We start from the raw sequence: 17,072 nt of genomic DNA on the forward strand, positions 1-17,072 counted from the left end.
GATTCTCTGAAACTAGTGTATTAGTTTCATAAAGAATCATCTTATATACCTTTTTTTTATGCTTATTTTTCATTTTACAAGAAAAAAAAATATTTTCAATAAATCACATATTTCCTACTTAAATTACCATGTAGGTTTCAGAACAATATTCCTACATTCTTATTTGTCAAAAATTTAGAAACACACAACACAAGCAAAGTTAGTCCATACCCAGTCCTCTTGGAATGAACTGCTCTGATACCACTAATGTAACACCCCAACTAAAACTCGGTGCTACTAGATGTTCTTTACTTGTCTAATGTATCATTTACTTATGTAAGGAAATTTTATTTGTATTCATTTAACAAATACCAAACAAAAAAAATATAATAATACATCACTCGAATGTGTCATCTGTTAGATATACATGATATTTATGCGAATAAAATGTTAACATACATATAAGTGTTTGTAACAGAAGTTTGTTTATACTTTTACAACCAACTAAAGGTACTTTTAGTTTGAAATACATCACAAACAAGTTACATCATATCAGTTGTAGCTTTAACATAATCCAAGGTTACAAGAAAAGTTAGGCTAAACAATCTCATTGTTACATGTTAGGTCTCCAATTTCTTCCTCTGAAAAATAAAGAAAGTAAGGGTGAGTCTTTCCCTTAACTCCAAAACTTCATCATAACATTTCAAAGTATGGTCATTTGAATAAACTTTCAATTGAATGAAACATTTTCACAAAAGTTTAAATCTTCATAATGTCATAACTAACCATGCCAAAAATATCAAAATCAAATTAATCAATAAAATAATCATTTTCGTATGTTTTAAATTTAGGATATCAAAATCCTCATTTTCAATCTTTTAATAATCATATTCGTATAAGTCTGAGTTTCAACTCATCAGTATATTCATCTCATATTCTTTCTCTATATACTTTGGGTCCCAAACGCTGCCATTAGACTTTTCCGAATCATAATGGTCTTACACCAATATGGATAGTGCCAGCAAGCTAAACGTTCTCACGGATACAACGTGTACGTTATTCTACCTTCCTGGTCTTAAAGTATAGTCAAGAGGATGGTTGAGAATAGAGTGTGAGCCCTGTGAATCTTCGAATACCCGGCTAATTGTATACGTCAATCCAGGGTATCTATATCACCACCCTCGATTCTCCTAGGTCTATCAGACCTTTCTCTAGACTCTATACCCAGTGTATCTCTGTACTATCCATACAGTCCTTTTTATTCTTTATTTCTGTACTTTAATTTACAATCATCCTTTCACATTATCTTTATAATTCTTGAGACTTTCACAAAATTTTGGCAGCATAACAACTGCGTTTTTTATTTGTCACAATTTTCAAAATTGTAAAAACAACCAAGTTAAAAAGAATTTAAAATTAACAACCAAGCATAAATCATTCTTTCACAATAACTTTACAGAAAATTAATCAAAACAGTAATCATAATTAAAACATAATTTTCGTATATAATTTTGTAAGCAAAATAGCAAACTTGTTTTATCTATAACTTTTTGTGTAAAACTCCAAATAAGATGACTCTTGAACCTAACCCTAGGTTTTCATACCCAAGGAGTCCATTTTTCAACTCAAAATTTCAAGATAATGCATGAAATTTTCAGAATCAAGAAGATAGATTGTATACTTAAAGAAAACTTGCTAAGATAAAGACTTAGAGATTTGAGATAGACCCCCCATACCTTGAAGATGCTAAATATACTCTAAGATGAAAATGAAGACCTCAAGATTCTGGATTTCCCTCTCCTACTTCAATTTTCTCCCAAGAGTTTAGACCTCTCCTTCTCTATTGTTTTGGATTATGTGAAGAAGATGTGTAAAATGAAGTCCTATTTATAGGAAAATCTTGGACAAAGGGATAAGGATGTATTGATGGTAAATTTATGAGATTCCTTAGTGAGGATAAGTTTATCTTTACCATATAGAGAAGCTTGGTCGAAATTCTCATTGTAGGAGACTTCATGGTAATTGCAAGAAGACTTGTTGACTTTCTAGAAGACTTGTTTTCACTCCAAAGTGTAAAATTCATATCTCTTAACACACAGCTTTATTTGTAAATCCAAACGGTGAAACTAAAGACCTATGTCTCTAGAACAGGTCGAACAAATTGGAGCTCCAGCCAACGGTTAATAAAACTGGAATCAAATGTTTACTAAAATAACCCAAAACAAGACGCAACTGACGCTAGTCCAAACTGCAAAAATTATTTCTATCACCACAGACCTATAAATACAAATCCAAACGGTGCAACTCTAGTGTTATGTCTTAACAACTCTGTATAAAAATTTCATCTTGATCCAACGGCTAACGAAGCGGGAATAAAATATTTACTAAGGTAACTCAGAACTGTTTAGCAGCTAGAGACCTTACTTTTACACTAAAGTGTGGAAGTAACTGCTCCTTGCATACACCTCCAATTCAAAATCTCACTGTTCATATTGAAGAACTATGTTTTTAGAGTGTTCTATAAAAATTTCAACCTAATCCAATGGTTAATGAAGCCTTAATCACAATTTTACTTACACATGGTCATTTGAGACGCCGCTGCTGCCATTAGAGACATCACTTGTGTCGCACCACTGGTTACCGCCACTGCGCACCAATGTAATGCCTCTTTGCTTCTTAATTTTCTTATTTGTGTTTTCACTATCTTGTATTGCTTTGGTAATGGATGGAAATAATGGTATGTTGGGTCTATGTTTTTCGTTTTTTATTGTTTATGGGTAGGTGAAAAATGATGATGCATAAAAATGAATGGAATCTATAATGGTTTGTTGTGAAAACCAATGATGAATTAAGAAGAAGAAGAATGAAATTTATAATGGTGAAAACAATGATGATGATTGGGTTTATTGTGAAGATGAAAAATGGAATGGATGAAGGGAATGGAGGCTAAAAGGGCACATTGATGAATGAAACGTGTGTGAGGTAGATGATTATTGATGGAGAGGAATTGATGGTTTTTGTGTGTGGGTTTTCTGAAAAAATGATTGGGGAAGGGGTTACAAAAATATGAAGAGTGATGTGTATTCTGTAGGGTGAAGTTTATGAGTTGGTTGGCACTGTAGTGTGATGAATTTGTTAGGTTGAATGGAGAAGAAAAAGAAATTGAGGTTGTGGAGTGATAACATTGTCGTTGACATGATCAAATTAATACTACTTGTCTATAACAACCTTAGTATTGTTAATAAAGTAGCCAAAATATTAAGATGGATAAAGATAACTCAAAGGTCTCCCAAGGAACACGAAATTGATTCTTAATAAATTAGTCCTTATAAAATATATACAAAAGGGTTAGTTAAATCAAATAAAAATAATAGAAGATAAAGAAATATAAAAGACTAGTTAAATGATGGAAGAAATAAAATTGCAAAAATATAAAATGATATAACAAAGATGATAAAGAAAATAGATTGATTCCACTACTTTTTCAAAATGGATTAATCATCGATTATTTAAATATTATTGCTCAATTGATTGTTGTCGTAGATTTTCAAATCAATCAATGTAATGTCTCAAATAATTTGTTGGCGTTCTTATTTTTAACCAAAGTACAGTCTCAATTAACAATAAGAACTTTTAGATAATCCACATTAAATTCAATCAAAGTACAGTCTCACTTAAATTTACTATCCCTAATCATGTTGTATGTTTCCTCACCAAATAAGAAGTCTAATCAATCAAAGTAAAGTCTTTACTAATTTTAGTTAAATTGATTACCTTTAATCAAAGTAAAATCTCAATATTGGTAAAAACTTATTTAATTACATAAAAGCTTCTAAAATAAATCAAAGTAACGTCTCAATTGAATTTACAAACCCTTTAACTCATGATTAGCATGCATATAGATTTAAACACTTTACTAATTAACTAGGCTGTAAAATCATTACATTTTATTTGACTAAGAGACGAGAAAAATTAAAACCTCAATAATAATAAAAAACCAAAGAAATTATTTCATTATAACCACAGAATCCATAATAAAATTACAGCAAAATCAACCCTAAAAACTTAACACTCCATGAAGTCAAAATAACAAAATTAACATCAAAATAGAATAAGAGAAAGTGGATAGAGGAAGAAATTAGACCCCATAACACTACTACAAAAATACTCATTACTTGCAAATTTTTTTATCGAAAAATTTCAGCAAAATATTCTTGCAGATTTTTCTTTGAAAACTTTTTAGCATGAAATCCTTTGATTTTTCATGTAAAATATATTTGGCAAGAAATATTTAAGAATTTAATGTAATATTACTTATAATTATTTGCAAAAAAATATTACTTACAATTTTGAAAAAAATTATTACTATTAATTATTTGCAAAAAGATATTACCTACAATTTTTCTTGCAAAAAGTTATTCACAAAAATACCTACATATTTTTGTGTGAAATATTTTTAGTAAAATATATTTTTGCATTTGTTTTAGAATTATATTTTGCAGGAAATACCTACAAAATTTTTGTGTATTATTTGCATAAAATTATTAATAGTACATGTAAAACTAAATAATTACTCATTATTTGTGAATTTTAACAATCTTCGTTTGAATATCAATTTGTGAAAAAAAACTTAATAATGAATATTATGTAGTATAGGGTAGAATTTTACATTAAAAAATTTATTTATGAACGAATAAGACATTCTAACTCTATGGTGGTGTGTGAGTCTCCATGTACAAAATCCTATCATGCACCTCCTCCATGACTACAAGTGTGGCAATTGGCTATTGTCCGAACGGTCGTGAGATTCCAATTGGGTCCTATTTTTGAAAATTTATTCCAATTTAATTTTATTAGGACATAACTGACAATATTAATTGTGTGTTATGTGTCAGTACGTGATTTTTTAATTTTTAAAATTTTTAAAATTTTTAACTTATTTTTCTTAAAACTACAACTGATACGTATCAAATTAAGATTCTGTCACATGTCAATATTTTTTTATTTTTAATTTATTTTAATTTAAAATTTTTAATTAAAAAAAATTACCATGAATCAAATTATTGCTTTGTCACGTATCAATTTTTAATATGAAAAATCTCTATTTGTTTTCTATATTTATTATTTTAATTCAATTTAATCCTAATTTCTTTTTAAATCCGAATAATTTTACCTTTTTAAATTAAGACGAATATTTTATATAAATATTATAATGATATTTTATATATATTCCAAAAGTCAGAATTCTCGTTGTCTAGTTCACTCTGCCAAAAACTTTATCCCTTTTATCATTTATGTCCAATTTGTGTTCTTAATGTACAAGAAAAAAGGTTGCCTTCATTCTCTGAGTGCTCTTTGAATTGCTATTCTTATCGTGGGCTGTAATTGTTAACTTAGGCGAATAGTTTAAATGTAACCTCTTGCAGTGCCTATATTATTTATGTCTATACTCTTGCTAGTTAATCCCAGTTAACATTACAAAAAAAAAAAAGATACTTTTTACGGTTAAAATTACAAGTTTTAGCGATTAAAAACTGTCACAAATAAAATTTTTGACAGTTTAAAAAGCCGTTAGAATTACGCATGTCAAAAACTGTTTGTGACAAAAACAAAAATAACCGCTGGTATTGCTGTCAAAAAAGAAAAAAAATGCTACAAAATTTACTTTTACTTTATGATATTTTATCATATTTTAAAGGTTAAAAACCGTTACAAAATATACCAGATTTTGACGGTTAAAAACCGTTACAAAATATTTCAGATTTTAATGGTTAAAAACCGCCACAAAATATATCACATTTTTTACAGTTAAAAGCTGCCACAAATCAGATAACATAAATCAGATATATTTAAGCTCCTCTTTCAAGCATTCCTTTTTAGAACTTTTTTAATCTCTTTTCACTATCTTACTATTTGCTTCAAATAAGTCCATACAAAAAGTGATATCCAACCACATGACCATTTGAGATTCTCATTTTATTATCATTGTTGCTGCTATCAAATTTGGACAAATCTTTCACATGAATCAAAATTTCCTTATATACAACTAATCAAAAAATAAAGATAATCATAGAAAGGATCGTTTTGATATATATCCTATATAATATGTACTTTACAACTATTGTAGGATAATCATGTTGTTATCTAACCTATACAAGAGGATAGGTATAAAGTGTGATTAAAGAACCTGATACAAGCTAACAAAATGAAATGATAACTTTCTTTCCTAGATATTTCAATAAACAATAGATATACAATTCAATTAAAATGGAAGAAAAATAATGCACTTGATCAGTGGTTTTGTAACTAGTCATGGATTGTAGAGCGAAAGAGCACAAGATTGTGATGTGCAAACATACCATTAGTCATTGGTGAGTTGTCATTACCACCATCAAGCCATCCTCGTATAACAATATTTTTGGATTCTTCACTATTGCTCGAGCAATTACCACCATTTGTTTCTGCCCTCCAAATCGTTGAATCCCTCTTTCCCCCACTATTGTCTCATAACCCTGCATATATGAAATATTGCTCTGACCAATTCATACATTGTTCATAACACCACATGTGTCTTAAAAACTAGTACAAATTCGGAATTTTGTGCATATAGTTGCACTAGTCTTTATAAGAAGTGAGTTTATAGGACACTATAATTTACCTCCTGCAAACTACTATTGAAGTTGTAAGAATTTGCCAATTCTGCTACAGCTATAACTTCTGCCTCTGTTGCATCCTCACCTTTGCCATATTCAATATTGGCTCGAATGGTGTCATTAAACAACACAGGCTCTTGGCTCACCAGACCTATAACCATTTAACTTGCATGCTTAGGATTCTTTTCCATCTAGTGCTTTTATTTCAATATACTAGAATCAAATATTATAGTCCAAAGCAATTGATCGATGATTTGTGTACAGAAGAAATGTGATCCACCAAAACAACCACACATAATCAAATCGTTTAATTTATTGAGAAAATAAATGCAGGGGTGCTGATCTTGGCCCAGAAATATAAAAAAGGACAGATTATTACACCACTTTATGCTTGCTAGAAAATAAAAAAATCTATGGAGAAATATAATAGTGGTGTAAAAATTGTGCATCACAATGCATAGAAATAAGTTTCTTCCACAAAAATCCTAAAACACAAGGATAATGCAAAAGTAGGAAGAAAAGTAGTGCCCTTTGGCTTGGAAAAGAAAACATCTAAAAATCAAATGATTGTATAATCATGTTGTTCAAAATATTAATGTTAAGGATTTTCAAGATGTGGATTGAATATAGTTATAGTAAAGTGTTATACCCAAGTATTTATACAGATGTACTTCGCTTAATCTTGTCGTTTCCTCGTCATTTATTTTCCTCTTCTAGACCCGATACTTTATTCTCCAATTCATTTATGTACGCCTGTTTATAACATTTATGGTTCAGGATTAGGATTTTTACTAAGGGAAACACTAATCAAAGATTAAAGACTCACATAACATGAAAGAGCGTTTGTTTCCTTGCTCTTGTACGAGCAGCAGATTCACAATCTTTTATCATGCTTTTTCTATCTCCTCTCAATAGATTTCTCCATCATGTCCTAAATATAAGTCTTGTGTCATTTAATTACATAACAAAATTCTAATCTTTAAAGAAAGTAGCCATTAGATAAAAACAATGAACTCACCCAGTGACTCAAGTAAAAATGTGACAACTTTTCCCTTATCCTAGACAACTTTTCCCTTTTCCCTTAACCACTCACAACGGCTAATTTTTACAATAACTAGTTACCTATAATGATTAATACATTTAAGTTTATTAAAAACCCAACATTCAAAACATAATATACACGTTGTCCCACAATATGCCAACATTGTACATCAAATGAAATAAATTAAGAGGAAATAACATAATTTTAAGGAAATGTTCACTTACAGATAAAGGTATGGACTTGGGGAAAGGTTCTCTAGTCCCAAGCAAACATTCGTAAGTTGCATTCCAACTACACAACAAACACAATGACTAATAAGTCATCTACATGGAAGAAACTATAACAAATGGAAAGCAAATATGATGGAGACTTTGGCTTTGTAAAAGGCCATATATATAACTAGAAAATATATTAATTTGAATCATGTTAACCGGAAAATAAAAACTTTCGACAGTCATTAAGTGTTCCACCAGCCCCCAAAAAATATAAAGTGAATAAGCTAAGATCATGGCCCGTGTGTATTTAGAGTGGCTTAAAGAATATTCAGTTAATTGGGGACCAAATGAAATGCATTTGACATACTTCAGTCTGGATTCACGTTTTTATTGGTTAGGCTTGCTAGATTTTTCACTTCCAATCCATTGAAGCCTACTTTCATTCCAAAGAAGAAGACCTGAAATAAGAAACAACATGTATGTCTTTATTTTCCCCTTAAATAAGGAAAGTAAATCTTGCAAACAATATACAATAGTATACGGTAAAAATTAATATTTTAATAATATATCTATCTAAATCCATATAATGAACAACAAGGACTAACCAAGTGAGACAAGATACTTCTCTGAGATTGAATGTTGCCATTATCCAAATCACAAGTGCTTGAACTCCAGAAACAATCTGATATATGTGGTTTTCTCACTATCTGCAACCTGAATTATTACTCCCTTTGTTGGCTCATCCACAGCAATAACAAAAAACCAAAGGTCAACATAAAGACAACAGGTGCATGTTGTCTTTAGTACATATGCCTGAAAACAAATAGCCACAAAAAATACACTTTAAAAAATGAAAATAGGTTTTGGAGACATTAACATAACCTTATACCAATGACTACATGATAACAAGATAGAAAAACATAAATACCTATCTCCACTCCGCTTCATGGATAGGTCCAGCCCAAGCTACAAATTAATGGATTGTTGGCCTCGTCCAACAACTTCCTTATTATGTAAAACAAAATACATAATATAGTAAACTAGAGTAATTATTAAAAGATGATAATATTATAAGGCTATAAAAAAAATATTGAAAAATAGTATATAATATTATGATCTAATGATAACAATATTACAGTAAAAAATATTAAGATTTATTTATGACATCATATAATATTGAATTACTATGTTATGTATTTTAATATACGTTTTATTTGAAATAAACTATTATGAAATTAAAATTCAAGTTTACCAATGTTGATAAGTAATGTTTTTCATATATTATTTTTCATGTGTGGGAACCTAACTTTAGAGTTAAGGTTTTAGGCCTCTTCTGGTTCATCTCATTTATTCAAGTACCAAAGTACACTACAAGAATTTATAATTTTAATTGGGGTTTCAAGAACCTCCACTAAAATATATACATAATTGGGGTTTTATAAACACTTACGTATAAGAGGTTTTCCCTGCCAACTTATTTTCTTTATCTTGTAATTTTTAAAATTTTAATTTGAGTATTTTAGGAAGTGACTTTTTCTCTTTCTCTATGGCTTAAGAAACTTGTTTGCTTTGGAAGAAGGAAGAATGTACTCGTTGTTAGGAAAAGAAAGAGGTTCGTGCTCTTCACTTAAGGTAAACCGTGACTTTCAATTTCATTTTTGTTTTTCTGAGTTCCATCTCTTTTGATTTCAATTTTAACTTCATCTCTTTGCTTTTATCGTTCGTGTCATAAGAGGTTGTGGCTTGGGTCTTACGAGGAAGACGTTCTCTCTTTCGAGTCCATTGTTCTCCCTGAAATTAGTTAATAAACACCTTTCTCTCTGCTTTCAATTTCGTCGTTCTTTCGATCTCCATTCTTTTATTTTCGTCTCAATTCAATTATGTCTTTTGATTTCAGTGTGTCTCTCACTATTCTCACCACGAATAGGTTCGTTTATTTATCTCTTGATTTTGCCCTAAGTTCCCTTGTTTTGTCCCGTGATTGTCAATTTCCATTGCAAAGATACTGATACAATCAATCAGGCCAGGGATAGAAGTTTTAGGCCAAGTTCCAAGAACAAAAGCATTTTGTGATGTTAGTCTATATACTATGGCCACAAGCACTCTGAGCATTTTGGTGATTCGCATCAGTCCCGGTTCACTATGCTTTGCAAATGCTAATTTTATAAGAGAAAGGCAATCACCTAATTTAAAACTTTATTTGGAGAGTTATATGAATTTAATTACCAAACTGAAATAAAAATTATTTAATTCTTTCCAGAATACTGAAGTGGGTCAATGAAGAAGAATACAAATTTTGATGTTTGATGTTAGCATATGTGGTATTGCTCTAGATGGTTTATTAAGGTGCAAAAGTTTTCATTTGCGCTTTATATGCCGCTAAGCGTTTTAAAAGCTAGAAGTGGTCCCAATTCTTAATGTATTTTCGATAAAGGAATGCTTTGTTATGTTATCTGATTTTATGGACTAATGAATCTATTATAATTTTGGTGGTGCATTTATATTTTTGTTTCTAATGTTATTTGCAGGGGGAACTTGGAGCCACTACTATATTAGTTGTGTCCATTGCTGCTTGTAAAGTTGGTGCTACTAAAAAGAAGGTATGTATGACTGTCAATTAATATTTCTGTAAGTTCATTTAACTTTTAATATGGAAATAAGTATATATGTTCAGTCACGATATCATGAAAATAAAAGCAAAAGCATACCAGGTACCACTTTACAAGCACATTACTGACTTGTCTGGAAAAACCAACCCAACACTTCTTATTCCCGCCTTCACTGTAATAAGTGGTGGAAAACATGTGGGGAGTACTATGGCCATTCAAGTAAGGTTTCTTTTGGAGTTTAGTTTCTTAGACATTGTCGTTAGTGTTCTACCTGTCTTGCCTCCATTAGGCTTGTGTCCCTTTCATCTAACAAAGTAATGAATAGTGAAATAACCTGGGGCTCATACATTTTCATGGTAACTAGCTTATAGATTTTCATTCAACACAAATTTAATCATTTAAGCATAACTTTATCAATTTGTTGTTTCTTTCTTCTATAATTCCTATTAGAAAATCATGGTTCTCCCAATTGGAGCAAGCAAATTTGAGGAAGGACTGAGAAGGTACTAGGACCTTTCATCACTTAAAGGTGGTTTTGCTTGATTTCTTCTTTTATTTTTATTCTTCTTATTGCTTTTACATTTCATCTTTAGGGATCTTTTTCTTTTAACTTGACAAAGAATTTTTAGGATGGTTATATCTGGTGAGTAATGGAAATAATGTACAGTGTTAAGTAGGTCACCTAAGCATAAATCTTCACATTCCTTATTTTCTCTATTGGACCTCCTTCAATAATTATTTACTATATATACTAAGTGTACTTTTCAATGGCAAACAAGCAATGATCTGATGCATGTGAATCTATCCATACTGAAAACGGTTTTCATTCCCTTTAAATTTCTTTCAACTATTGAAAATAAAATTGAAGGGCACATGTTAGTAAAAGATGTATTTGTGGAATTTAATTATGTGCAAAATTATAATTCATTCCATGATATTCTATTGTTTTAAACCATGGTCATGCCCTTTTTAGAGTTTACATTTCTCTATTATGATATACAAATAAATGTTGACCGTGATTGCTAAGAAAATTGAATAAACATTAATTTCAGATAAGTTATAGTTTCTAAAAGTTTTAGTTTATTCATAGTGAAAATCTATTTTATATGTAAAATTAGATCGTGATATTTAAAAAGAAAATTATATTTATACTTACTACCTTTAAAAGTTTGAGATGGTTATATAATGTGAGGTTCTGATTAAGACCTATGTTTCATTCTGAAACATTCTGTTTGTAGAGAAATTGACAAACATTCATTTGAATGGTTACAATTGTCTTCCATTTTTTATAAAGAAGATCAGTGATTTTGTGAAAAGGATTTATTTCTTTAAAATAAAGTAAATTGTAACGAATAAAATTGCAAAATTACAATCACTGAATTAAAAACTTGTTGATTTTGGTCAGAAAACCTTTAGCATTACTGTAATCTATTGTAATTCCTATCTTGTATACTGCTTTGGTCTTTAAGTCAATTTGAGTCAAATTTTTTTCTTTGTTTTGTTCCAGTTTTACTGTTTCAGTTTGAATTGCTTTTTCATCAGTTTACTATTTTTCTTTTTTTTTCGTTTCGATCATGTTAATAGTATATAGTAGTGGTTTAATTCCCTGTTTTGAATTTTGAATGGACTAATCAGTTTTCCTACCTCTACGCTAACCCTTTTTTGCTGAATTTTTCAATTTCACTAACTGTTTAATCTGTTTTGAGCTTTGTTACATGTTTCCTTAGTTGTTTTGAGTTGTGAAAAAGTGTTTTGAAAGTCTTTAAGTAGTTCTAACAATTTTTAGCTATTAGAGTTTTTGTTTTGGTAAGTTGGTTTAACAGTTTTTAAACCCATGTTCTAAGATAAATTTAAACCTCACTAACACCAGAATCTTTTCTTCATGGCCTCCTATTCCTCCCATCTTCTCCCATTTAACCTCATAGTTCCATGTACATTAGTAAATTCAAGAGTTTTGGTACAATTATTACGACACTCTACCTTTTTTTCCTATGCAACCAAACTCATTAAACTATAAGTCAAAAAATAATTATATCAACTCTTAGGTTTCTATACTAGTTGTAAACTAAAATGCACGTGTTATGTGACTAATCACCTCTTTATTTTGACTTACTTTCACATGATGCCATGGGTAATGTAGAGATTAGCATGACATATATATGTAGATCCTGATCAATTATGGTTTTTTTTTTTTTTACTTTCGTGTTTTCTTATTATGCAGAAATTGTGGTTTGACAATGGATTAGGGCAACATCATCCAATTTAAGCATACTCTTGGTAGATGTAGTAGTAATTTAAGCAGTGGCAGTAAAAAACAGTGGAGGACTGTGCATGCATGTGTGTCACATACCAATATTGCAACATCGTCCTATTTGCATTAATAAAATAAAAATTTGTATGTACTCTTCAAAATTTTATGACGAAAATAATGGATTTCAAGATCATCTTAGTTTCCATATATGTATATCTTAATTTCTTGGATACAGTGAAGTGCAGTTTCTATTCATTTATATGTTCATTTATACTTAAGTTGAGAAGTTGAGAGTCAGGTGAGTTTGGTGGTTGTTTCTATTCTATTAGTGTATTGATTTTGTGTAGTTTCATGTGTAATTTCATCTATAAATAAGCAATTGAACAAAGTCCACAAAATTCATAGGATAAGGTTCTTTTCGTACTCAAAGAATTAACTCAACAAATCAATTATAAAGAAAGTACAATTTTACCATTATAACAATGCCATAATAATATAAGTCTAACTTTGGATATTAATGGGGTTTTTAAAAACCCCAGACATTAATGGGGTTTTCGAACCCCATGCATTGACGGGTTTCGAATCCCAAGCATTAACGGGGGTTTTCGAAACCCTATGCATTAACCGAGGTTTTCAAAACCCCATGCATTAACGAGGGTTTAACGAGGGTTTTCGAAACCCCTAGTAAGTTACACTATTTCCAGGGCTTGTTAAAAACCTCAGTAATCTGTTAGCTACGCTTCTTCTTCCAGAGGAATTGCAAACCCCTGGCAAAACCATTAGTGGGGTTAAAACCCCAGAAACGTCAAATATAACCCCTACTAAAAACAATTATTTTTGTAGTGGTAAACTTTAAAGTTTAGTAATCTTGAGTGAGAGTATTAATTATCAATTTATAACTCTCTTTTAAACTACAAATATTTATTTTCTGGCCTTTAGTCCTAAAAAACTATTGTTAGAAGGTCCTAATAAGGTGTGCACCCTATAAACTCTACAACACATTGCAAATACAAGTTGTTAAGCAAGACCACAATGTAAAAAAAAACAAACCTATTGTTTTCAAGTCCTTAATCTTATGTTATAAGTTATTTTCTATCATATATGTAATCTTGAGGACTAACATTTATTAAGCACAATCATATAAATATTAGTCCTCAAAATTACAAAATAAAACACTAGAGCAAATTATGAGAACTAAAAGATATAAACAGTACTAGCTAAGAGTCCCAAAATGTTGTGTTATATATATATATATATATATATACATATATATATATATATACACATATATATATATATGTATATATATATATATATATATACACACGTTGATTATCATCATCTAATATCCCACTTGTCTAAATTTAAGATAATTGTTGGAACTTAACTACCTCTCTTTTTTTTTTGCTGAATACTTTCTTTCCATAAATGGCACCAGCAACAGCTGCTCCCACTGAAGATAAAGCCAAAACAACTAGTGTCTTCTGCACTTGGACGTAATACATGGTTATCAAATTGTAAAATCAGATAATAATAATAATAATAATAATAATAATAATAATAATAATGATCATGATCATGATGATTAGTTATTGATCTAAGATGATTTTCTGTTACACTCACATTGGAGTCACTGTTGTTGCTGACCTTAGGTAAGTCTTATATATTAAGCATTCTAAACCATTAGTAACTCATTCACTTTAGAATGCTTTTGAGTGTACCATGTTGAGATTGATCAAAACCAAGGGTATTTCTATTCAATGGCATAAGCATAAGTGAACAATTCTGGCATGTTTGGATGAGTCTATAAACAAAGTTAATCACAGAATCCAAAAAAAGAACAGCATGTTTATGCAGGCACAAAACTTCTAGCTTCAAAGTTATTATTCGTTATTTCAAATGGTTGAACATGTTTGTGGGAAGACAAGCATATATCATACACAGCGTAACTCTTCATTTTAACAACATCAAAATTGGGTTTTGAACCTGTTGGTTTGGTTAAAAAAGAGCAATCAACACTGCCTCTCCATTCAGATGGACACTGGCAAACATCACCTGCTTCAGCCAAGCATTCTGCATTATGGAAACAAAAACTCTCACCACAAGGTGCTCCAGAATGCTCACAATGTTCCCCACCAAATCCATCAGGACATTTGCATGAATATTTCTCTCCTTGAACAATTTCCTCACAACTTCCTCCATGCTCACACCAGAAAGAGTTTGTTCCATCACACATACTCATTTCTTCATAAAACTTACCCCTGCACCTCAACCCCCAGCACATAATCTCATTCAGAAATTTGAACAAGCAATATTAAGACTATCAGCATTCATGATATGATATTAAACAAAGTTCTATAATTTAAGAGTTTGATTCAAATATGATCATGATTGGGCACTTCCTTTCTCAGCATATATATATATATAACAACATTTTGGGACTCTTAGCTAGTACTGTTTATATCTTTTAGTTCTCATAATTTGCAGTAGTGTTTTATTTTGTAATCTTGAGGACTAATATGTAAATGATTGTACTTAATAAATGTTATAAGAAATGTTAATCATTATGTAATCTTGAGGACTAATATTTGAAGAGTTGGATTCAAAATTTAATGTCAAAAGAAAAAACATATATGTTATAAGAGTTATAGCATTTTCAAGTTTCATGAAGGTCGTGCAATATGTTAAACGCTAGCGATGTTACCTTTTTATTTACCACAACAAACCTATTGTGTTGAGGAACATGATCAATCGAAGTTACTTTTGTTTGGGAAGTTACAAGATAGTGAAGAAAATCAAGAACAACTTGTCAACAAAGTCAACTTAAGTAAGAACCAATACATCTAGGAATGTACTAAACTCATAACAGAACAGGTCGACTATATCTAAAAACTAAGGAAACTACGAATAGGTAATATTAGAAGAGTTAAAAACAAAGTTTTACTAAACTCTTTGCGATCACAATTTCAGTTACAAAACTAAGGTGTGAGCAACAATGGCAATTGTTCCATTGGCATTTTCATTCTATACGGAACAAATAAACTCAATTATTATGTAAGTTAGATTGCTAACCTGTTTGACAATTTTAGAAGTTGATTGGGCAAAGGCTCGAATCTAGGGTTCCCAAAATGGTGCTTCAAGTTCTCCTTCCTTCCCATGAAGAAATTGTCCACCACGCTCACACCATCCTTTGCGAAATCAATCGATTCACCTACTAACCTTGCACCACTTGTCACGATGATCTTGGCATCGCCAACGACAGTGAGATGGTTGTCGTGGATTCAACCTACGATGGAAAAAGGGCATGGCAGTGGTTGTTGTCGACGTTGGGATTAAGAGAATGTGGAGAGAAATCCACGAACTAAAGAAAGAATATGAGGAATGATAAAGGTAATCTGAGAAAAAAAATTACAATTAAAATGAAGAAAGACACTAAAAGACGAAGAGTTAATCGAGAAGTTTAAAATAATACAAAACAATTTGTAGCGGTGAAGAAAAAATTAACAGAAATGAAAATAATTCTAGCGGTCTATTTAACTGCTATAAAATAATGGCTACTAAAAAACGGTTTTTTCGTAGTGTAATGTGATCATTTTTCTGTTACGAAATTACATTTCTAAATATTTTCTAGTATAGTTTATACTTTAGAATCCAAATTTATTTATGTAACACCCCATTTAATTAATGACGTAATTAAAGGAAGCGTCACACTAGAATAACATCGTAACGCAGTCATGAAGTTTCAAAGTAACTCCACACAATTATCCAAACGCGTAACAGTGACAAACTGAACCAGATACAAATAATCAACAGTAATAAAAATCGGGAATTTAAAGGGTAGCTAATACATGGGTCGTGGCCCTAAAAGAAAATCCACTAAGCGAGACCCAATCCAAGCGGCCTAAGCAGCGGAGTCACCATTTCCCTATTAACCGTGAGAACCTCTCGCATCTGCTCACATTAATAAATTGATGATTATCGCAAAAGGAGAAGAACCACACACAAGACAACCAAACAAGCAAACAGGGTAAGCTAGAGTAGAAACAATTCATCAAGCAAACACATGCCATTTCACAACCAAACAGTATATATCATCCAAACATGTTATGACTCCTCAAACAATACACTAGACTCTGACTCGACTCATCCGGATACATATAATCTGGTCAGATTCAGCGGATTCTTGCACTTATGGTGGATTACTCTACTCACCCCCGAGGTATGTGTTACAAGTGTTGCAATGATTCAATCCCCCACACACAAGGTTAGCCCTTAATGAGTTTCAGGCCTCCTACTACTCTCACCATAAGAGTCAGTTCGCTC

General features: G+C 30.8%; 1 protein-coding gene and 1 long non-coding RNA gene across 9 annotated transcripts; one reads left to right on the top strand and one right to left on the bottom strand.

Annotated features, from left to right (window-relative positions):
- Positions 1–6,037: 6,037 nt before the first annotated feature.
- On the bottom strand, positions 6,038–16,201 carry LOC114185965. Of its 5 annotated transcripts, XR_003604951.1 has the most exons (11): positions 15,822–16,201; positions 14,736–15,010; positions 14,141–14,233; positions 8,818–8,894; positions 8,495–8,702; positions 8,257–8,347; positions 7,899–7,965; positions 7,459–7,563; positions 7,282–7,385; positions 6,638–6,783; positions 6,038–6,491 (listed from the first exon to the last, which is right to left on the bottom strand). It is a non-coding gene; the product is annotated as an uncharacterized LOC114185965 (long non-coding RNA). The 5 variants fall into 5 exon arrangements; XR_003604948.1 differs by lacking the exon at positions 7,459–7,563 and having other exon boundaries at positions 15,822–16,198; XR_003604947.1 differs by lacking the exons at positions 7,282–7,385; positions 7,459–7,563 and having other exon boundaries at positions 8,818–8,890; positions 15,822–16,196.
- LOC114185964 (cytosolic enolase 3-like) lies at positions 8,818–13,971 on the top strand. 4 transcript variants are annotated; one of them, XM_028073955.1, is made up of 4 exons: positions 8,818–9,521; positions 10,418–10,489; positions 10,601–10,717; positions 10,949–13,963. In XM_028073955.1, the coding sequence occupies exons 1-4, from the start codon at positions 9,474–9,476 to the stop codon at positions 11,006–11,008; spliced, it is 297 nt and encodes a 98-aa protein (XP_027929756.1). In that variant the 5' UTR covers positions 8,818–9,473; the 3' UTR covers positions 11,009–13,963. The 4 variants fall into 4 exon arrangements, 1 of the variants encoding a protein (XP_027929756.1); XR_003604943.1 differs by having other exon boundaries at positions 8,818–10,717; positions 10,949–11,027; positions 12,720–13,967; XR_003604945.1 differs by lacking the exon at positions 10,601–10,717 and having other exon boundaries at positions 8,818–10,489; positions 10,949–11,027; positions 12,720–13,967.
- Positions 16,202–17,072: the final 871 nt, after the last annotated feature.

Source organism: Vigna unguiculata, chromosome 5, assembly GCF_004118075.2.
Source record: "Vigna unguiculata cultivar IT97K-499-35 chromosome 5, ASM411807v1, whole genome shotgun sequence".
Lineage (NCBI taxonomy): Eukaryota > Viridiplantae > Streptophyta > Magnoliopsida > Fabales > Fabaceae > Vigna > Vigna unguiculata.

Bases quoted from the DNA above. Each gene is read 5' to 3' on its own strand.
- LOC114185964 (XM_028073955.1), top strand. From the start codon at position 9,474: ATGTACTCGTTGTTAGGAAAAGAAAGAGGTTCGTGCTCTTCACTTAAG. The intron at 9,522-10,417 runs GTAAACCGTGAC...TGTTATTTGCAG, and splicing joins GTTCGTGCTCTTCACTTAAG to GGGGAACTTGGAGCCACTAC. The intron at 10,490-10,600 runs GTATGTATGACT...AAAGCATACCAG, and splicing joins TTGGTGCTACTAAAAAGAAG to GTACCACTTTACAAGCACAT.